Here is a 24,186-nt window from a genome sequence, read left to right on the forward strand (position 1 = left end):
CTCTTTACATTGTGTTCCGTGAAAGAACCAGTCGTTCTCACTTACGTCGGATTAATTTAATGAGTCCGAAAGAGACGACCCATTCGTACGTAATTACGAAGGAAACGCACAAACGAGACGAAGGTATAATGATTGGATGATGACAGTCATTGATATTGTCGTATTATGAATTATGCAGATTGTGGGAAGGGCCGTGTGTGCATTTTCGCTGATGTTCAATTGCACAGTAACGTAGATGCTGTAATAAGAGCTTGATTGGGCTTAACGAGAGATATGGAAATGTTTTACTTAGTTTTTTTTTTTTAGAACCAATCCTGTTGTTTACTGCGCGAATAGTGCATGCGGTTAAAGCGGTCAGTTTTTTTTTTTATTTTCTTGCATAATAATGTTGTTTACAGAAATCGTTCAGCTTAGGCTGGCTTGCATGTTCTTTTTTTTTTATTTATTAGTTGTTGGGTTGTGGTTCTCAAGAGTTCAGAGGATCTGTATAATCTCCTTTACATTATACTTCTTGGTAAAGGGATTAGTGATTACTGACTGCATCTACTTCCCACTAGAATCTTCAATACTTCATCAAATACTTTCGTTAAGCTATTACTAGCGTTCATAGTGACTACTAATTGGTAGTTTTCGCCCATCTTTATTTAAATTCTCTAATAAATCTGGAATCACAGTTAATCATTTCAAATGGGAATCGGGTTATGGTACGTTTGGCGAATATCACAAAAATATATGATAGATTTAACAAAACACCTGGGAAGGTCTTAAAATAAAAATGAATTTAAAGCTATCGCAGTAAAAAAGGTCCTACCCTAACAATGATGAAATCAATTTGTCTTTTCACTGTTCTGAGCGTACTCTATTATCACCTTGCTCTCCTACGCATTCTACTTATTGAAACCACGAAGTAATCAGAAGACCATCATAAGAAAGCAGTTATTGACAAAAACTGGCAACTTTTGGATTTGGATACTTTTGTCTTAACGTCTGCTCATCTTCAGAAATAGGAAAAATTGTTCAACTATTGTACACTTCTTACGAGAGAGAGAGAGTTTATTAGGGCTGATAATCTCGGGTGATATTTTAAAGCGCCTATGATACATAACCTAACAAACTGGCCGTTCTCTTGGCTCAGGAGTGTTAATTCAATTCGCAGCTAAAAAAAACAGATAATTGAATGTCAACGCATCATGAAATATATTATTTTGATCATGCGTATTCAAACGATAGAATCATAGTCTGGGACTCATGAGACCATAGCCCGTTAATGACGAGCGTCACTTTCGTTTTCATCAAGCGATAAAGGCAATAAAAAAATACAAACAAGTTTTTAAGGTTGCGTTGCAAGACATTTTAAGGGTTTGTGTTTCGCCCGAAGGCTGCTACCGAGGTACGCGGATAAAGGGTTATCTGAACATCTTATGAGATCGGGATATATTTGAATTGTCAGATTTTGTCGTTTTTTTTTCATCATAAATTCTGAATTTGTTTGTATGAGGAATTTACTACCTAGATAATTAAGCCTAAAATGCGATGGAAAATACCTAATTAATCAATGTTCATAGATAGATATCCAATTCTAGATACGAAATTCTGAAACTTACGCCTGAAACCGCTTTAACATGCTTAATATCATTGATGTGAAATAAGAGTCCACATGCAAATAAAACTGGATTGCTAATGGTTTATTTATAATAAAGTTTGGTAATTAAGATTGTTTTGTTGCTTTAGGTACTTAGACAACCTCGCTGCCCACTTTGAATTTCTCAGAACCCGAATGCTTGAGATTCTGAATTAAAAAAATCCTACACTTGATTGTACCCTAAGTTTTCAAAGAACAAAATAGCTACCTATTTTCGTAGTACAGGCGGTACATCAAAAAGGTGATCACGTCAAGTCTTGGCTTCGTCGTCTAGTGGCCGGTGGTGGTGACAGTGTGTCATTAGCGTGCGACTCACGTGCCACTAAACTGAGCCACGTGCTGTGTTGAGCCGCGCACGCACCCTCACCTGATATACAGGGTGCTGTAATATGTCTATTAGAAAATGACAAATTAATTGAATATGTAATTTCGAAAAGGGCACATCTCTGAAAATGTAAAATGAAAAAAACTGATTATTTTCTAAAGCAGTGTAAAATTTAAAATATTAACCTTTGAGATACATTTTAGTCTTAATTTAGCAATTGAAAAAGTACTGGAATTATTATCTTAAACGTCAGTATATAGAGATATGCCTTTTTCGAAATTGCATATTCAATTAAAGTCATCATAGATAAATGAGAATCAAACGAGTCATTATCTGTTTTGATATATAAGTAGGAATTCATTCAAAACTTTTTGGATTAAATTTGTTTTTTTTTTATCACAATATATGTCATTTTAATGTGATTACGGTAGAAAGTTTCAAGAAATACCTATGTTAATGAATTTTTCAATTTTCAACTCAATAGTTAACTTCTTTTAGAAAATTGCATTTTTTAAGTATTGTCAAGATTGAATATTTTTGCACCGACTTTTATCTCATATCCTGGTCTTGAAGTTTACATTTAAAGAAATCACTATCTCCTTTCTATACTGTGCTACTGCAATTCATTATCTTGTCATTATATAGGATCGCCATAGTAAATTTTCGATATGTTTTTATTAGATTCAATAACAAGATCATTGACGTCCTGTATACAATCAAGTCGTCACAATGACGACGTATTTAATAATAAAAGCCGGGGGGTCTCCAGTAAAGATGCCGGCGTGACCACCAAAATCACGTACTGAACCACCCTAATGTAAACAATAGACAAAGGTACCGACCCGGTTATTAGGATGGACGATTATTATCTAACTACCCGGTGTATGGCCATGCTCGAAAGTGATTTTGAATTAGGCGTACGAACATTTTTTTGGTGTTTGTGGTTTTAAAAGTGGAAATAGCATAAAATGATAACCTCTTGTGAGTCCGCATGGGCAGGTACCATCACCCTGCCTATTTCCACCGTGAAGCAGTTATGCATTTCGGTTTGAAGGGTGAGGCAGCCGTTGTAACTATTCTGAGACTTTAGAAATCATATCTCCAGGTGGGTGGTGGTATTTATGTTCTTGATGTCTATGGGCTCCGGTAACCACTTAATACCAGTTGGGCTGTGAGCTCATCCATTTATTTGTAAAAAAAATGTATATATAAATTGGCGTAGCTTAGTCGTATTCTTAGCGTAATTCTGCTGCGAAGCAGTTATTGTCTTCTTCAACCTGTGTCCACCCAATGCTGAGTGTAGGTATTTTCATATACACTCCATTCTTTTCAGTCTCTTTTCGCAGCCATTCGCATCCAGTCCTTTGATTTAGGTTAAAGGGTAGGGTGGCATTATAGCATAATACAATTGCTATTAGCTTTAGATTTTAGGATACGTCACAGCGCATTTAGTAATGACACGGCTCGAAATTGATTCTTATTTTATGTTTCTTTGCTGATATATATTTGTATTTAATCTATTTAGTCTGGTAGAAAATTAAGCCATTTTAACTCTGTCACATATGCTCTTGATAAGCGATTTGTCAATAAACGAACAAATGTGACCACTTTTAAACTCATTCCTTAGTTCACCTAAGTGAACTAGTTTCACCTAAGTCAAACTTGATAAGAAAATGTTAAGTAATAAAATACTTTTGTTTTCAAGAAGCCTTAGTAATTTTGTCAATGAATGTACTTATGTTGTTCTTTTACTAGGAATCATAGCGGTGTGCGCCGCAAAGGGTGCGTTCTTATATCGTCCGTTTTGGACTAAACAGGTCATCAAGATCGGAACCAAGACTGTGTCGGTTAAAGGTTACTTCGAGATGGAATCTCCTGAAACACACAAACAAACTATTTTTAGTTATTGATTCAATCAGAAATCGATCAGTTGGTTCAACTAATTGGCAAAATAGGAAAAGTATTTGATAACAAGCCAGTTTACGAAACACTGTATTACTTGTGAAAACAACTTTCACGTTTTTTATAATAATTATATTGAGCACGAAAAAAGTTAAGTATCCAAAATATAGGAAATATAATGACAATAAAAATGCGACATCAAATCGTAAAAGTATTGTTAATTATTTGTATGAATCGGGAAAATCGAAGAAAACACTTTATGTCTTGTGTTAGAATATTCTAGATACACTTTAATTTGGTTGAATGGTAGTCGGTGGCTTTTACGGTGTGATATCAATGGGTTCCGCTGAGTCTAACCTCAACTGGCTACTAGTACAAAAAATATACATTCCAGAGTTAGTGATCAGGTGTGATTCTACCCTTCCTGCTTTACTACCAATACTTCTCCATCATCTATCGGCAGCAGAAGTGGTAGCTTAACTTTATTTTCTTATCCAAATTCACTTTGGGTATCCTCAACATAATTTCAGGACTAAATTCGTTGGTCCATTGATGGCTGCTTAAAACCAGCGCCAAAAAATAATTGTATAATCTATGAACAAACGTCATGTCAGCTTACTGTCAAAGCGGTCATCAAAAATATAATCGATTTTAATCGATTTGAAATCGATAATCATATTACTTTGTTAAGTAATAATAGACTTTTTCTTCATTTATGTATATAATCGCAATTAAATCCGGCGTATACCGCACTTGTATACAACAAGTATAAATCGCTCATCTAATTACTTTGCATTAATTACCTAGTGCAATGTTTTTCTTTTTATAATCCTGTAATCGATTAATTAAATCGATCACACCGTTATACCGACAAAAACTAACTTTCTCATTTTTCTCCGGTCCCAGAAAGAGGATTGAGGTGATTTTTTATATTCTTATATAAAAAAATATGACAAATTTTTTAGACTACATTCCAAGTTATTACATTTTTGGCCCACGATTTTCCGTCTCCTTTCCCACACTGATAGAGAATATAGAGAAGGAATGCCAAATTCAAATTTTTTTTAAATTATGCCTAGAAATACATTAAATCAATAAAAAATCATTACACACACTACCATATATTTGACGCACACACGCGTGCATACCTACTATTTATTTATTGTCAAACTTTTGTTCTTGATGTTAGTGGTCAAATTGAGAATAGATTAAATATTATTTTTCTGTAGTGTAGTTTTGGCGAAAGTTGTGATTATAGAAGTATAATAAATAGTCTTTGAAAATAGAATCATAATAGTGTACGAACTTATAATTTCAATTAATTATAGTCGAATTTCGACTACTGCGGGACCTCTAGTTAACAATAATTAAATGACTTTGACATTCTCATGGCAATAATTAATTGTGATTGATTTCTTTTGTAATTTATACGAATGGAAATAAACTTTTAAGTCATGTACGGTAAAGTTTATATTTTAAAAATCTTACTCCAGAAGGCTATCGTCACGATGATGAAGGCTATCCAAACTACTTCAAGTCCTTTTATTTCAATAATTTGGGTTAACCTGTCCGACCTTATAGGCTATTCAGACATACCTCACTTAGAATACGTTTTTAAAGATAGAGTCGTAACAACACGAGATCTAACATGCAATTTTATTTATTCAACAAAATTGAAAGATTACAAGGCATTCGTATTTCGGATTACGAGCTATTAGCTCTTCCGACTGACGGCTAAGTTGTTCGCGGAATATCGAGATGAATCATTCGATCATTATTGGATTTAGGTTCTCGGTAAAGCTCTTGAAAAATATAGCTTAGGAAATGCCTAATGACATAAACGTTTCTTTTTCTAAACATAGTCTAGGCAGTTTGTATCAAAATCTTATATAAACACTTATAAGAGCATTAATTACAGACAAAAAAATAAGACAAGCCATTTTTTTTTTTATTTTTTTTTTTTATTAATTTAATTTTTTAATTTTTTTTGTTAATTTATTTTATAATCATTTTATTTATAAAATATTTTTTTAATAATTAATTTTTTTTTTTAATTGATTTAGTTTATGAAATATTCACATGTTACTTACTCCTTTAATATTCCTATAGATGCCATCCATACATTTAACAAATATTTTTATTGTTCCTACGAACTTATTACGCTGTCTCTGAAAATATATTCACAATGTTATACCATAATGATAGAGGTGTCTTAAAAGTATTTAAGTCTGCCTGCCCTGCCTTCTGATGTCAGGGTTGAGTTGAATTTAAAAAACTGTGTTGGAAAGCCATACAATCTTAATAAAGTTAATGATGACATCATTTGAGGACAAATAAAGATAAAGATATATGATTAAAAAAAAACCATTAAAACATTTGATTCCTGATCATCGTTTTTCAATAAATAAGTAATAAATAGTAAATCCCCATTGTGTTGCACCAATTATGACAAAAATATGTCGTTTGTTTCATAATAATAATTGTTGGATAATTGGCATTCCATGTTTCCAAACATTTTCGACATACCTATGTATTTAAAATAAATAAATTTTAAAAATGTATAAATTTTTACGAGGTAAAAAATATTTGATTATAAATGGATACCATATTGAATTAGTAAATCTAATGTTAACCACTTGGGCTATCTTGTATAGACGGCATTCTGTATATTTTATTATTTCGTTAATTTTAAATCGTATGTTCAACGGTGATATTAATTTTGTATTATGTAAAAATAACTTTCATTTTTAAAAAACCATACAGGAATAAAACTGGCTAATAACTTGATTCTTGATACAAGACCGCATTTTTCAAGCAATTTCGAGTCCTTGACCCAGCGGTTCCACCTGTTATAGTTGATCCGAGGGTCTGATCGACCCAGGGCAGGCCGATCGTGATTTAATACTGCGCTCGCTAATTATGGCTTGTTCAAATTGTAGCTTTCTCACGGCGCTGTTGGCTGTGTTGTACTGTGCTCTGGTTAATTTTATTTTAACCAGCGCTTAGTAATTTAATAAAAAAATTAAAAAAATAACGCTGCTAGGAAGAAAGGGGAGCTTAGATTGAACTACGTTTGAAAATATCAAGGTATGTAAATTCTGCCGAATAAAATTGAGGAAAGAAAACAAGTGTCTTATAATAAAACTAAATTTATTTTAATTAAAGTTTAGAACATCAGTGAAACCAGCTCAAGATGCGTCTCGTCCACGGACTAACTTACTTTGCTATACTTATTCTGTCTGCTTCAACCTGTTACCCGGTCAACCTTCGAGCGTTGTCCGTCTTTTTCTTGCGTGTTCCTTCACAAATAACACCATCTCCCTCTCAAGATCTCGGGTCAGGCTAAGCGCATTACCGTAATGATACTTAAACACATATTTAAGTTAAGATCCTTTTTTTGCAAAGAGTTTCGCGTCTGAGTTTCGCTCGGCTTGTGATACATGGAGAGATTGCTTGCTCGTTACAGCGTTGTTTATGGACCAAATATAAGTGCTATAATTTATATTGTTTATTTTTAGTTAGGATTTTTTATAGATGGACATTCGGGCGTGTCGTCTATGTGAGTGTAAACTGTAAAATAAATACATTATTTAATACAAACGGACGGCTAGCTATTCTAAAAAAAACTTTTTCTTTAATTAAACTGTTAATTGTATTGTTGGATTTTTTCTTATGTGTCCTATAATTTTTGTTATTGCTCACGCAGTTAACTAGCTCATGGCCCACACGGTGTGGTATTAAGTGATTACCGAGCGTCCATAGACATCAACAATATAAATATCGTCAACATCCTTGAGTCATGAGTTCGAAGTCTCAATTCTACAGTACAACAGCTGGCCAGCTCTTTTTTTTTATTGCTTAGAAGGGTGGACGAGCACACAGCTCACCTGGTGTTAAGTGGTTACTGGATCCCATAGACATCTACAACGTAAATGGCCACCCACCTTGAGATATGAGTTATAAGGTCTCATTTAGTAACAACGGCTGCCCTACCCTTCAAACCGAAACGCATTACTGCTTCACGGCAGAAATAGGCAGGGCGGTGGTACCTACTAGCGCGGACTCACAAAAGGTCCTACCACCAGTAAAAAAAGCTAAGCTCTTCAAACTGGAACGCATTATTGCTTCGCAGTATAAATAGGCAGCGTGACGCCCACAAGAATTCTAATCACCATTTGTAATTAAAACTTATTATCTGTGCGTTACTGCATTTTTTTTCCCTCGGTTCGTATAAATGAATTAACTATTGTTATTATTAACATTTTATCAAATGAGCACGATCCGACACTTCCGACAGGCTATTTCTACTGCGAAACATGATGTGAGATCTTTTGACTTTAATATATTGAATCTGAATGTACTGAAATACTTAATACTGAATCTCGCTTCCATATAGCGATTTTTAGTGATTGAATCATATGAATTACTTTGATTGGAATCGCAAGCATACTCCAACATATCACAGAGATCCAAAAAGGTTCGTTTTTCTTCGCCCATTCTGCCGCAAACCGCTATTGTGTCGTGAATACAAGACTCTGCTAATACACAGAACTGATCTATTTTGTTCTGAAAAAAAATTATTATCCAATTGAGTCAAGATTTTTTTTCTGTAGCAAAACTTAATATATTGTATTACCTAAATGTACGTATGCATTTCTTTTATCAGTTTTGCAATATCTGGTTCAAACTGATTATTTTCACGTTCGAAAAGTTTTACAGCTTATTAATGTTTTCATTACTTTTCGATTTACGTTTGTATTTCAACTATAAAACGTACTGTTATGATACCCTCTGGTTCCTGGCTTTGCTTTCATCATCACCTTTCCCGAATAGCATCAGCAGTTATGATCCTTTATTAGAGAACAATCCCCTCCCTATCCCGTCAGTCCTATTCCTAATTCCACACGGCACGGTTTCCGTCATTAATCGTCGTGAAATCTCTATTTTATAAATTTTTAAAATTAAATTTAAATTTTAAATAATAAAAAAAAAAATTAAAAAAAAAAAATCAAATTTTAAATTTCGTCAATAAAATCTTTTTTTAAAAAGATATTTTTTCAATTCCGTATAACAGTACTTTACGTATTTATATTATAAAATACTAGCTGGCCTGGCAAACGTTGTTTTGCCATATTGTAAATTATTTCTAGGAAAGATAAATAACCTAGATACCGATACCGATAATAAATTGTAAATCTAAACCATTCTCGAATCCACCTGAAGGTATATAGAAAATTTCATTAAAATCGGTCCAACCATTTAGGACGAGTTCAATGACAAACACACGCACAAAAGAAATAAATAAATATATATATATATATATATATATATATATATATATATGTATAAAGATTGGGAAATATGGAAAATGTAAAATAAATGTTTCAGATGTGCAATTAAGCAAGAGACTGATAGTTTGAAGTTTGAAAAACAACCCTAAATTATATACAAATTTATGAAGATGGTTTCTGCAGTCAAACTAAATTGCGATTTTTGCGTCTTGTTCTAGAATAGGTAAATAATTATCTTTAGGAAATAAACTAATTGAAGTCCACAACTCAATCAGTTTCAAATCACCAAGACGTTCTTTTATTCTTGGCCATATCCCGCTGTGACTATACCTAAATGCTGATTACACGATGACAGATTGCGTTATTAAGGACAATAACTAAGTGTCATTATAATCCAATGAATGACATAGTACCTTGTTTTTGTCTTAAAATAACTTTGGTAAAATGGGTGAAAGAGCCTTTGATATTCAGTAGTCACCGGGTGAGATATCACAATTGGAATATCAATAACAACTTTGAGATATGCAACCCAAGTCTTAATTGAATGATTTAACCCATCAAAAGGAAACTTTTGCAGCAGAATGCGACAGGTTATTCGCGATGGTGTAGTAAGTACATTATTCAAAATGTACATAATTAGATATATTTGAAACATGTGAAATTCATCGAATCGATAAACAGGGAGTAAACTATATTATTTGATGTCGAAATAAACAGCAAATCTGTATCTACAATAAATATGGAAATTATACTTACAGACGGTGTCGACGCATACTGTGGTAAATGACAAGTAATTGATCCAAAACACAGTGTAATGGTATCTGAAATAAATTATGAAATTGTTTTAGTGGTTTGTATCATAAAGACTTTGGCACCATGGATAGGGACTACCATTCTGTATATTCCTACCGCGTAGCATTAATACATTCCGGTTTGAAGGGTGAAAGAGTCGTAATACTTTAAAGTTTAAGCTCCGACCTCTTCTCTGAAGGTGTGGCGGTATTCACGTAGTAAGGTTTTTGGGCTCAATTACCACTTAACACACTCTTCGCTCTAAGTTCAGTCCTCCATATAGATAAATATAAAATTAGTTAATTTTTCTATGCGTTATCTTTATTTATGTTAACGTGGTCAATTTGTTTAATTGTCTGTTATTTTTTGGATTTAGCTGGTTGTTATTTAATGTGATGGGTTAACCTTAACCATTGGTCGCTTAGTTCAAGCTAAAACCGGGTGACACAGAGGAAATAATGATGACAATGATGATGACTTTTCAAACTAAGCATTAATTTTATTATTCTTTAATGTATTATAGAAATATCATATTTTTCCTAGCTCAATAATTGAATATGATTTTACGTTTATATAAGGTAATAGAAGATTGGTTTTTCGATTTCGGTAGTGATTTCCTTACACGTGTATCGAAACAATTATATGAACAACTCACAGTGAATGAGTAGTGTAACCCACATTTCGTTCTAATATGAATTACTCTAGTTATATTGTTCAAAGATTTCATATTGTTATGTATTGTTCAAAATTAATTGTTCTGAGGCTAGTTTAATAATTGACAGGGAAGCTCAACCGTTGTTTTCTTAAAATTTTATTTGTTTTTTATAATAGAAACATAGATGCACATTTATCCGATCAGATTAAGACGACTTTGGAATCCAGTATCAATGTCGTTATCCACTGCGCGGATGACAGAAGTGAATGGAGGAACATAGTCCTAACAAAAGTGCTCAGTAAAGGTCACGACCCTCAGAACTGAGGAATACGACGCACGGAGGAGGAGGTGATTTTATATTTATTTATAACTAGTAAGCAGTTGTTGGTTTTCAGCTATACAGTGTTGTAGGAGTTATTGGTTACCGGTGTTACAGAGGAACTCTGGTTTTTTAATAACATTACTGGTGGTAGGACCTCTTGTGAGTCCGCGCGGGTAGGTACCACCGCCCTGCCTATTTCTACCGTGAAGCAGTAATGCGTTTCGGTTTGAAGGGTGGAGCAGTCATTGTAACTATACTGAGATCTTAGAACTTATATCTCAAGGTGGGTGGCGCATTTACGTTGTAGATGTCCATGGGCTTCAGTAATCACTTAACAACAGGTGGACTGTGAGCTCGTCCACCCATCTAAGCAATTAAAAAAAAAATGCGGTGTAAAAAAATTGGGCACGGTCTATGTTCAGAATTAGACTATCAGCTGCTATATGATTATTATTATAGTGAGTGGTCTTTAGCATCAACAGCTTAATATTCAATCTAATCAATCATCTCGTTTGTTCGATCCGAACCCAGCGCCCTCGTGGCAGCCTAGGGCTCCGGAAACCAACACGAGGTGCCCGTCGAACACGTGCCGCGATCTGCGGCGCCGTATATACTTTTTTAACAAAATATTGTGTAATCACTCACCGGAACCGATGACCTCGTCGAATCACGCCGTATCACTTAGGGAGAAGGCTTTAGGTCGAGGATGGATAAGGAAAGGTGATAATGAAAAACCGTAGCGAAGACCGTCACACACGAGGGTACCGTCCCGTTCGAGAAGCAAGCAGAAGTGACAGACGTCAAGTCGCGAAGGCACCATCAAATCGCGGCCCCTGTTGCTGTGGTAAAAACTAAAAAATCCACAGATTGGTTTCGAACATAGTTTGCTAATGGCAAATGTTATTGTAGGGCCTTCTATATTTTTGTAAATTAGGAAAATTCTAGCCACGGGAACGCTGCAGTTGCTACCTTTTTGATAAAAAAATCACAGTTAAAGATTCCACCCAATGTGTCAAGATTCTGGCAGCTAAGTTTTAATTTTATAATATGGCGTAGACAAAAGTTGAGAACTCCTGCCTAAGTTTTAACTAACTAGACACATATTTTCAACATGAAATGTTTGTTATAACCCAACATCCGTTGGAACATCAAATGTTTTCATTCGTCTATGTAAACATACACCGAGCCACCAAACTAGATCAGTGTTATGCCTTACTACCCTCGGTCGTGTTTTCATTATGTACTTCAGAAAATTATTAACAAGTGAGTTATTACTGTTGAACTTTCTACCTTAATCTGTGTAAATTAAAACTTAATTTTGTTTTTTTTATATGCGTTTCGATTGATCAGTATCGCAAACCTTGGGGGAAGGGCTGTGTCCAGTAGTGTGATGATACATTGCAGCGTCCGATTTAGTTCACATGTATTTTGTGGTATTATATGACGGCTGTTCCGTGCTTAGAACTGGTATTAGTGAATGCTTTGTGGCAGCTATAGGCAATGCAGTGGATTTTCATGAAATAAAATATATTATTCAATTAAAAGAAAGAAGTAATAAAGAAAACCATAAAGAAAACTACAACCAAAATATATTGGGGACTAGTGACAGGGTTTACTGTGAACTCGAACAATATTGTAACAGCAGATGAAGAAAAAAGGCTTAATGCTATTGGAAATTAGACGGGACTTGTTAATACCATTTTTTATATGACTGATTCCGAAGTCCTAGCGAAATCCATTCATATTACAATATGAATATTGTTAATTGCTTGAAGATTGTAGATTTCCTGAAATTGCTCATGCGCAACTTTTTCGTACGATAATGGTAAAGAGAATAAATGTTTTCAAGTACCTATATGGAGTTTCTTCACAATTGATTGAACGGATTAGAAACTCATAGAGGACAAACATATAGGTCAAAATACATATTACCTATCTATAACTTCAATCCCTTATTCACGCTCTTAAGGGTGTAAAATTTGAAATAAGCTAAAGTATATGTACACGTGTTTCTAGAAAACTTCATAGCCTCATTGTATTTTATTTTACTTCTTCAGAGATGAAATTTCCAAAAATCTTTCCACTAAAATGGAATTTAACTAATTCCACTCCCAAAATTTCTATTGAAATCACCTCTGGGGCTGTTGAATAACCTAGCCAAGACAATTGATAATGTGTGAATAGATAAATAGTTTTTCTTATTTCCTTAGACGAACTAATGATACAATGGGACTAATGAAGCTAGTAGAATGTATAGGACACACCACGATTGAAAGCCATTTCCTACCCTAGCACATGCCTTCGAAGCAGCATTGTACTAAAATAATATTTTCTAGATAAATTCTGTTTTTAGGTTTGATAATCACAGGATTGGCCGCAGAAGTTTGGTGTCACGTAGAAATAGAAGCAGAAGATTATTTTTTTCCTTTAGAACCGGTAAGAATCGTCTATTTTAGTGAGCTCGATTTCAATGTATTGTAACATTTTAAATTTCTGTTTGTTAAGGTGGAACAAACGTTTTTGAATTTTGTTTCGTGGTCGAGGTCCCTTTTGCAATCTACGATATTTATTTCGATTTTCATGATGTTTTCAGGTAATCAATTTCTGTAAAATAGCTGATCAGTGTCAACATGACTTCGTTCCGGTATGCGGGCAGGACTCTCTCGGTATTTCAAGAATGTTTAACGATAACTGCGATCTTTACGAGTACAATTGTGACGAGAAGAAGCGTTAGTAAAGTTTGATATTGAGACATTTTACATTTTATTTTTTATTTTTATTGCTTAGTTGGGTGGACGAGCTCACAGCCCACCTGATGTTAAGTGGTTACTGGAGCCCATAGACATCCACAACGTAAATGCGCCACCCACCTTGAGATACAAGTTCTAAGGTCTCAAGTAACGACGGCTGCCCCACCCTTCAAACCGAAACGCATTACTGCTTCACGGCAGAAATAGGCAGGGTGGTGGTACCCACCCGCGCGGACTCACAAGAGGCCCTACCACCAGTAATTACGCAAATTATAATTTTGCAGGTTTCATTTTTATAACACGATGTTATTCCTTCACCGTGGAAGTCAATCGTGAACATTTGTTGAGTACGTATTTCATTAGAAAAATTGGTACCCGCCTGCGGGATTCGAACACCGGTGCATCGCTCAACACGAATTTACCGGACGTCTTATCCGTTAGGCCACGACGACTACCTTTATTACATTTGACATTTAAATCTCTAGCTATAAGTGACGGTTTGGCTCTGCCCCTGTTACTATTCCACGACTTCCAGACTTCCACGAGCGGCGGCAACCACTTACCATCCAGTGGGTCGTATGCTCGTTGGATTAATCGAAATCTATCTTTCGCTATCTTTGTGAAAGTCAAATTAATAAAACATTTTCGACAATCGACATTTGGATTCAATTGTTGTTGTTAAACAAGTGTTTGTTTCTACTAACCATAATACATCTTAACATCTTTCAGAATATCGTCACGTGAAAATGGATGTTTGCAAATATGAAGCTGCTGCCTCAGAAAGGATGGATTGAATTTAAAATTCTACTTTAAACTAATTAATTATATGATGCTAGACTAAGTTTCAAATAAAAAATGAATTTCATCAGTTATTTAATAATTTTTTTGGCTGGATATTTTAGTTTTCCAACAAATTACGGAAACAAATTTTGAGGAGTCAGAGGGGTTACTTCTTGGCGCACCCTTTAGACGAGAAATCGAAATTTCAAATTCATAATTTTCCAACGAGTCCCTTCAGGCAGCCCCACTTCAATTAAGGCTAAATGCATGTACTCTTGGTATTGCGAATGTGATTTATAAGCTTGTTTAGCTTTAGAAAATTATAGATCATTAAATATAGAAAAAGATGAAAAGGATAGCCTAAATATCAATACGGTATTTATTTATTTTTGAATTATGTCCCCAACATCTCACAGTGACCGTCTAGAGTTCACAAGCAAACAACGCACTGTTTGAACCTACCGATTTGACAGGAGGTACGTGTTTGGCATTTAGTACAATCACGGAAAAAAGTTTTAAGCATTTGTTCAAAACTTTATAATGCCGCCCTTATCAATTAAACCGATGTGTTTGTTTGTTGACTATTCAGTTTACAGAAGAAAAACTTTATTTTATTACATCATGTAGGTTGATGATCTTTACGCTTATGCGTTTTTAGTTTTGCGTAATTTACTGCAATTTACTACAGTTTATTCTTGAGTTCAGCTATGTCAACGATGTCCATTTTATTTAGAAGATTTCTGTGTGCTTGGCATTCGGCTTAGTAAGGCTTACCTTCGGCGATAAGGCAAAGAACCTGTAGTACAGACGGTTTTACAGAGTTAGTATTAATGGATGAAGTATCACAAGCCGTGTTCAATCTCAAAGCAGTAAAAAATATTTTTAATTCTGAACTTAGCTGTACCCGGGACACGGTATAATACAATCGATGTATGCCGCTACACATTCCTGGAATTATTTATGTAAATACTTAGAAAATGTTATCTAATTTATTTATTACTCATAAGACCACTTCAACCGGCACGTGTGTACCAAAAATATATATTTTTTAAAAGTCTCTTACTATATATTGAAAAACAAACACAAAAATTTAAATGTAGTCAAAGAGCATCATTCAGAGTATGAAGCGGCAGTTTAATTTGGTAGCTCTAATATCTTTACATTTAAATTAATATCATTTATGTGTTATTTTGGGATTTTTTTCTAATTACGTAGCATGTGACGTCTGACATGATACTAAAATCACTTTTATCACACAAAGCTGGAGTAGGATTATTTTCTACAATCACTTAATTCATCCGTACTGTTTTCTCAAAAGTCTTTTCTATTTAATTCCATGAAATATCATCAGCAGTAGGCAGCGGCTTGGCCTTGCCTCTGGTATTGCTGACGTCCACGGACGACGGTAACTACTCATCATCAGGTAGACTGTATATGCTCCACTGCCTACATAGGAAATAAATAAATAAATCTATACTAATATTATACAGCTGAAGAGTTTATTTGTTTGAACGCGGTAATCTCAGGAAATACTGATCCGATTTGAAAAATTCTTTCAGCGTTAGATAGCCCATTTATCGAGGAAGTATAGGCTATATAACATCACGGTAAGGCCAATACAAATGGAGCACCAATAAAGAATGTTTCAAAAAAGGGGTTTAAATAGTTCCTTATCATTCTATGATGCAAAAATATTTTCACTTACTACGTAAATGAGGTAAAATTTAGCGTTATGCCAAAGTAACTATTCCACGCGGACGTAGTCGCGGGCAAAAGCTAGTTGTATATAACAGCAGACGCAGTAGGCGGAAGTTATGCATCTGAAATTGTAAATATTAATGGGCAACTGAGCTAAACTAAACTGAGCGTAGTATCTTCAACCGCTCTAGGCCAAAATAAACCCCTCTAATTTAAAATAATCTAAAACCATCATTGAACACTTGTTATGGACAATGTAAGCATGCGTATCTGAAATGTGAAGCTCGTTATTAAAATGTAAGCAAAAAACGGACTGGTAATACCTGATCTGCGGGAAAATTGAACTGTTTACAGTTTATCCGATGTTATTGAACAATGAAAGCCCTCAACTGGCCGTTAACGCAATATGGTATCAACGTTGACCAGGGGTGTCGACTAGTGGTAGTAGATTCGAAATAATCTCTCTCTAAATACAAAAGATAATAAAAGTTAAAGACTCTCTAAAAAGATTCAGACTTTTGATTTTCTGTACATTGGATATGGCTAAGTTTGACTTTTCCACATCTAATATATTGGCATCAACAATTATTTGTATGTTTTTCCATTTTATTCTGCCTGTCGAATTTCGATGTACATACATACATCTCTTCTTGAACGCTAAGCCACTTTACGTAAATTACATTGTTTGCACACAAGCAATATGTATTCAGAAATTTTAATTCGTCTATAGTTCGTAGAAATTTGAATGAAATTTCGAATATTGAATGAAATTATTCATCATTATCCACCTGGGGTTGGCGCAACATGTTTTCTCCTTCCATACTCTTCTATCATATACCATTTCTTCGCTCATTTCCCTTTACCCATATCGTCTTTCACTTCATCCATTTCTTCTTAGGTCTACCTCTTCCTCTATATCCTTCCTTAACATTCTCTTACCAACCCCATTTTCATTTCGTCTCATCACATGTCCATAGCATCCCAAACGCACACTTCTTAGGTTCTCTGTCACAGGTGCCACTTTCAGACTTCTTCTAACATATTTATTCCGTAATCTATCCATTCTCGTTATTCCACACATCCATCCACGCATTGAATGAAATTATTATTATATTAATATTGAATGAATTCGTGAAAATTGACTGAAATTTGAACATGTTTTTGGTTATTTTTATGTTTGACCCCGAAAATTATTTCCAATTTTATAGCAAACAATGATATATGAAAAAGGTCCACATTTCGACATTAAACCTACAGTCCTTTTCATCACTACGACGTAAATAAATAAAAAAAGCACAGTACAAATATAAAACGAATATTTTAAAAATATATTTTATTTCGATTATAAATCTCACTGTGTGTTAGCCCGGAGTATCAGTGAAGTTATTAATTGAGCATTGTGGCCGGTGTAATGGAACCGGGGTGCCCGAGCCCGGCATTATCTTTATGAAGACGCACGCGGCGAGCTATGGGTGGTACTACGCGTTAACTAAACATGGTAAAGCTGTGATCCTTACTATGTACCGATCATGTAGTAAACCTTTTTTTTCACAGTATTTTTTCTACTGAACACGGTGAGGCTTATGTTCTGTCATTTTATTTTTCTTTAATTTTTGGAACGAAGCTCCTTATGGACGATGCGGAGGGGTACTCTGACCGGGAAAAAACGTCTGTAACGTAAGTTATTTTTTTATTCAAGTATCTGATACTCTTGATGACAGAAAGTGACTTTTGTGATTTAGCTTTAAAATTTTGTTATTGGAAATGCCACAGGGTATTTAAATTTTATATTGACTGGTTTTTTAGATGATCTTTATGAAGAGAGCGTCTTCAACGAGGATGTATTCTGAAATAGCAGTATGGCATCATTCCGCCTATTTCAACTGAAAAGCAATAATGTGTTCGGGCTTGAAGGTTACAATGTCAAATACTAGAATATTATCAATTTGCGTGTGACGGATCCCTTTTGTTTGTTTTAAGTTTATTTTATACAAAAGTTTAGGTCTTTTATTTATCGATTGAGGTATTACGAAGTCTGCCGGGTCAGCTAGTCAGAAATATAGGAAAAAGTTGTGGTCAGTAATGTGCAATACTTTGAATGATTCATTTGTAAGCATTTTTTTACAATTAATTTGCATTTTCATTAAAAAAAATGGGAGAACTTAACTGCGGACTTTCTTCTAATAATAAATTGTTACCAAAATATTAGCGTTGAATATTAATGAACCCATTACGCTTGTTAAGCCTCCAATAGTTATTCAATTTAGGGCAACAAATATTATACACACGATCACAAATAGGTCCTTAGAGAACATCGATTTGTTGATGACAATTGATGACAAGACAATATCTTAAAAACATTTTTTTCACTCGAAGGAGCAAGACTTGAAGATTTATGGGGCATTTAGCCATTTATAGCCACTTACGATGGTTGTTCTCAAGACTGTTCAAGTAGGCAATAACAAAGCTTTATCGAGAGCTTTCATTGCTTGCTTGTAAACATACATATTATGCAGTTATTTTATCACAATGAGTTGCAAATTTAGTAAGCTTTTTACTTGCGGAAAGAAAATGTATGCAGAACTTTGGCAGCAATAATGATATAAGTTTTTCAGCCAATTGTTTTTATATATTTTTGGCAATGAATGAATGAAATGCGTTTATTTCAGGCAACTTAAGTCCATAAAATTTCACATACAATTACATAACATCTAAGTCAAAATACATTAAAATTTAAATTACAATGGTCTCGTTGATGTAGCTGTTACTGTTTAATGTGGAAGCTGCGATAATACTGCAGAAGACATACTCGATCTGCTGAGGTAGCGTTACTTCTGTCGCTTAAGTAAATAAATAAACTTTTACTGATGGTAGGACGTCTTGTGAGTCCGCTTGGGTAGTTACCACCACCCTGCCTATTTCTGTCGTTTAGCAGTAATGCGTTTCGGTTTGAAGGGTGGGGCAGCCGCTGTACGGTAAAAAGTGAGACCTTACAACTCCAGTGTCAAGGTGGGTGGCGGCATTTACGTTGTAGACGTCTATGGGCTCCGGTAACCACTTAACACTAGGTGTAATAAAAATAAATAAAAAAATATTCGCTCTAATCATACAGTAAGCTAATGAATAAGGTGAGCAGTCGATAATCAGACGAGCGCCTGTCTGGCGCCAAGTTTCGTGGGGTAGGCTTTCGAAACCTATTACTAAAGCTATACCTTGTCATCTCTCTCCTCAACCAGGTTCGGATTCGAGCAAAAGAGGGACTAAAATTCTGAAAAACAAAAGACTCTATGACGGAAGTTTGCGTCGTGAATTATTTTCTTTTGTAAATGAAAGCGTGTAATCACACAAGATTCTTACTCAATTAATATTTGTAAAAAGTTATTACAGGTGGCGGGACCTCTTGTGAGTCCGCGCGGGTAGGTACCACCACCTATTTCTGCCGTGAAGCAGTAATGCGTTTCGGTTTGTAGGTAGGGGCAGCCATTGTAACTATACTTGAGACCTTAGAACTTATATCTTAAGATGGGTGGCGGCATTTACGTTGTAGATGTCTATGGGCTCCAGTAACCACTTAACATTACAGCAGGCGGGTTGTGAGCTCGTGTACCCAACTAAGCAATAAAAAAATAACCATAAATGTAGGATATCTAACAGAATTGCAGGATAAAACTTCTTTATATCTCTTCCATAGAGTTTACGTACTGGCATCAAACTGATACTTACTATACTTAGTAGTACAGGACAATATGAAAAAAAAAACATTTTAATATAGACGTATTATGCATTTATGCTACCCAGTCACATAATTGGTTTCCTGTTTACCTTTACTGGTGGTAGGACCTGTTGTGAGTCCGCGCGGGTAGGTACCACCGCCCTGCCTATTTCTGCCGTGAAGCAGTAATGCGTTTCGGTTCGAAGGGTGAGGCAGCCATTGTAACTATACTGAGACCTTACAGCTTATATCTCAAGGTGGGTGGCGCATTTACGCTGTAGATGTCTATGGGCTCCAGTAACCACATAATACCAGATGGGCTGTGAGATCGTCCACTCATCTAAGCAATAAAAAAAAAATAAAAAAAAAAACTGAACCTGTTGAAAACACCGCTAAAGAAATGTGCAAAAATAAGAGTTTAGAGTAGGATATAGATTTTAATAAACCGAATTAATAATAAAATACCAGAAGTAAACTACATCTGAAAGTACAAGGACAACACGAGTTCATAAATTGACCCGATTTTCTACATAAATATCTTATATCGGGTACATTAAACAGCACAATCTTATCATAACAACTTAAAGTCACTGCCAATTTGTAGGAACAATTAACAACAACTAACACAATCGGTACGATTTAGACTATACGATATCCACAACAACGATTTTCAGTTTAAAGAACAACCGCAATTTCTCTTTTTGTTTTCCCGAAACAAAACCAGTACGAAACTTCGGTAATAATGTAACTAACCAAAAAAAATATTATAGCGATGTGCAATATTGAACTGTTAGTACTTAAAATTAATCCTCACTGGGCCGAATTATCTCCGGCAGACCCTGGAATGGGCAAGGTAAATTACTACAAACATATTTGTTTTACCGAGAAATGTAACATGAAAGTTTAAATGAAAAATAATTAACTGTTTTTTTTTGACACTGCATAAATAACGAATTTTTAATTTTAAAATAAGTTCGTTTCAATTAATGCGACTATAAGCTATTTCGGAGCTTTTTGTATTTTAAAAAGACAAACTATGTGGTCGGTTCCGTGAGCTTGTAACTAGCTAGCTAGCTAACAAAGTTAGTATTTTTAAGTGTCAGAGACAAAAAGTTCCCCTTCATTTGTAATAGTCAATAAGATGTCTTACGAGTTATGATTGACAATATTTTGATTTTGTTGACTGAGAAGTTAAGGTTTTTCTGATAACCTTTCTCCATAGGCCGTAGAGTTAAACTAATAAACTAATATTAAACTGTTACCAGTTCCTGAAAAAACTGAAGCTTTGGAAAGAAAAACCCACGGTCAAAAAATTTATTCAATACTCTTTCTCTTTTAAGAACTGGACGTGGAGAAATCATCAGCAAATGTTCTGATTTCGAATTTATAATTTTGGTTTCAAATAGATAATTATATCCAAGCTGTTCTTATATATTTATGGAGTATATTATATGTAGATATTTGAACAGTTGGTGCGCACCCGGCCTTTCCATTACCGAGTACGTGATAATACGGCTAGAAAGAAATGCCGATTTTTGACGTCTATGATGTACTGTGACAAAGCAGAAATACATAGAGCTGATACGTAATATTATATATTTATGTAAATTTATTGAGTCAAAGAAAATGAAATTCTAAATAAAAAATGTCTCGTCATTATAGGCCTTAGGGTAAAATCGCAAATTGCGCCAAGGAATATTGTAATTCTTCAAAATAAGTAATGTGCTTAAAACTGGAAGTTGCAGCTGTTAACTTCGGTACTTTCGTATGAAATATTGTTCATTATTATGTCATATCATGTCATGAGATATTATACCGAGTCGGCGGTCGAGTATAGACGTGTTGTAGTGACTTTCGTATTTCTCAAAAAAAAAAATATATAAGAAAATGGCTTCGTTACGCATTGAAGAAACTGTTCGCGAGTTACACCAAGTGGTCAGTGATTTGGTTACTAAAGTCGAGCGGTTAGAGCGTGTTATTTCTGAACAAAATACGATCATCAAAAATCAATGTGAGGTGCTGGCTATGACAACAAATACATCGGTTACTGTTGCCGATGACACAAGTACCCACAAAGATAGTGATATTTCTGTTCCTGCGTTAACAAATAAGCAGAAAGTACCAATTCGATTGGCTCGTACTCGGGCCGTGTCAGCAATCACAGCGATGGCATCTGGACGCAAGAAAGGGACAACGAGTGCGACAGCAGTATTTCCTACGTCTGCCGCACATTCCGTTTGCACTTTGCATGACAAGCCACTGGATCGACCTTCATCGGATGCCCCTGTTGCTCATCACAACGTCACTAAAGCGCAACTAACGCTTTCATCCGGGACAGCTGAGGTTCAATCGGGAACACTCAATGAAAAGTGGGTTGAGGTTAAGTCGCGTCATTCCCGAGGTCCACCAGCTAATGTACTCAAAGGAACGGCCACGCCCGGAACTATGACCATCGAGGCTGCTGAGAGATGGAAGTATTTACACCTTTATTTTGTTAAGGAGGGAACTACCGATGACATCATTCGCGATCACCTTACGCAGATTTGTAAACAAGATGTATGTATAGTCGAGTCACTAAAACCTCGCGGTAAATACGCCTCTTTCAAAATAAGCGTTCCCGTTAAAATGGAGGGTTTGGTTATGTCTTCGGCAAATTGGCCAGAGGATATTTGCATTAAACCATGGCGGCGGGGATTTCGGAAGCCCAGCGACATTTAAAAATACAAAAAATATTGGTAAATCGTTTTCAGTGTATATTTTATATCAAAATGTACGCGGTCTTAGATCTAAGTTAAGTTTATTTAAAAAATCACTTTTGAATACGAATGCACATTTGATAGCTGTTACAGAGACATTTCTTGTTAGTTCGGTATATGATGGCGAGCTGTTCCCTAGGGGATATACTGTCTATCGACAGGATCGTGCTAACGATGCAGGCGCGGGTGGCGTCTTGCTCGCTGTTCGCGACACTTTCTCCTCACGCCGTATTACTAACATTGATGGTCTCACGGCTGCGCAGGAGGTTTTATTTGTATTAATAACTTATAAAAATATTAAGTTTCTCTGCTGTGTAGTATACTTACCACCTAATTATAATAATATGGAGTATATACATGTGTTACAAACCATCGAAAATGCTATTTGTAAACTTGCACCGGTGGAAGTAGTTATTATTGGTGATTTCAATTTAAATTCTGTGTCTACCTATGTACGCGAGCAATTCGAATATTTCTTAAATTTTTGTAAATTAACGCAATTTAATACTATTCCAAATCATCATGGAGGTATCTTGGATTTCGTTTTGAGTGGACTACACAGAGAGTGTGTCTGTGTTGTGAGGGGAATCGGTGCTCTCGTGCCGGAGGACTGCTATCATCCGACGCTTGAAGTATCCGTGCGATGGCCTAGCAGGCGGAGCTGTGTCGGCGCCGGCATGCCCTCCCTCCCTCTATCATCCGATCCAGCCTACGTACTGGATCGCGGCTCCCAATGGAATTTTCGTAAAGCTGATATTAATGTACTATATGCATCTTTTGCTGAGATTGATTGGAGTGACATTGTTTCTGAGACGGACGTCAACATCGCTCTTAATACATTTTATAACAAATTATACTCTATAATCAACTACTGTGTGCCGACCAAACGTTGTATAGTAACAAATCAAACCAATAAATACCCAACTTGGTTTACTTCCGAAATAATACAAAACTTAAGATTCAAACATTTTAACCACAAAAGGTACAAAGCCGAGGGAAAAGAAGTAAATTTAGAATTGTTTAAATATTATAGGAGTAGAATAAAATATCTGATGGAGGCAGCGTATAAAAAATATTTGTTGAGTATAGAGAGAGACATCAGTGATAATCCAAAAATATTTTGGAAGTTTATTAAAGATAAGCGACAAACTAGGCATAATTGTAATAAATATTATGATTACTTGGGAAAACCTGTGGAAGGACAATACGCGGCAGATGCATTTGCAACTTACTTCAGTTCAGTTTTCTTAGCCGATGAACCCAAATTAGATCCAACTGAGGCCCAGCATAGTGCAGCAATAACATCACAGTTTTGTTCCAGTGCTCGAGTAGCTTTATTGACTGTAGATAATTCCGACCTGCGCTGTGCTGTGAAGCGCATAAAGCCCTTCTCCGCATCAGGTCCAGATCGTATCCCTTCCTTTTTGGCTAAGGATTGTATAAGTGTGCTTAGTGTACCACTACTACACATTTATAATCTCTCACTCCAAATGTCCACATATCCATCTACGTGGAAGCACACTAGAGTAACTCCGGTCTTCAAGGGTGGGGACCGCACAGA

The 24,186-nt window shown here is 35.3% G+C and overlaps 1 protein-coding gene and 3 long non-coding RNA genes across 6 annotated transcripts; 2 read left to right on the forward strand and 2 right to left on the reverse strand.

Annotated features, from left to right (window-relative positions):
- Nucleotides 1-220: 220 nt before the first annotated feature.
- Nucleotides 221-14,551, forward strand: LOC101738411 (uncharacterized). Of its 3 annotated transcripts, none has more exons than XR_009973464.1 (5): nt 221-353; nt 10,812-10,955; nt 13,283-13,365; nt 13,523-13,658; nt 14,409-14,551. XR_009973464.1 is itself a non-coding variant. In XM_004931230.4 (4 exons), the coding sequence occupies exons 1-4, from the start codon at nt 12,168-12,170 to the stop codon at nt 14,471-14,473; spliced, it is 309 nt and encodes a 102-aa protein (XP_004931287.1). In that variant the 5' UTR covers nt 11,792-12,167; the 3' UTR covers nt 14,474-14,551. The 3 variants fall into 3 exon arrangements, 1 of the variants encoding a protein (XP_004931287.1); XR_009973463.1 differs by having other exon boundaries at nt 223-353; nt 10,784-10,955; XM_004931230.4 differs by lacking the exons at nt 221-353; nt 10,812-10,955 and adding an exon at nt 11,792-12,192.
- LOC134199116 (uncharacterized) lies at nt 3,660-4,422 on the reverse strand. Its single transcript, XR_009973469.1, has 2 exons — nt 4,227-4,422; nt 3,660-3,842 (listed from the first exon to the last, which is right to left on the reverse strand). It is a non-coding gene; the product is annotated as an uncharacterized LOC134199116 (long non-coding RNA).
- LOC101738274 (uncharacterized) lies at nt 7,003-10,645 on the reverse strand. Its single transcript, XR_209994.5, has 4 exons — nt 10,608-10,645; nt 9,917-9,981; nt 8,297-8,435; nt 7,003-7,439 (listed from the first exon to the last, which is right to left on the reverse strand). It is a non-coding gene; the product is annotated as an uncharacterized LOC101738274 (long non-coding RNA).
- Nucleotides 14,552-17,589: 3,038 nt separating the features above from the next.
- LOC134199188 (uncharacterized) lies at nt 17,590-18,360 on the forward strand. Its single transcript, XR_009973570.1, has 2 exons — nt 17,590-17,834; nt 17,964-18,360. It is a non-coding gene; the product is annotated as an uncharacterized LOC134199188 (long non-coding RNA).
- Nucleotides 18,361-24,186: the final 5,826 nt, after the last annotated feature.

Source organism: Bombyx mori, chromosome 7 (genome assembly GCF_030269925.1).
Source record: "Bombyx mori chromosome 7, ASM3026992v2".
In the NCBI taxonomy this organism is placed as follows: domain Eukaryota; kingdom Metazoa; phylum Arthropoda; class Insecta; order Lepidoptera; family Bombycidae; genus Bombyx; species Bombyx mori.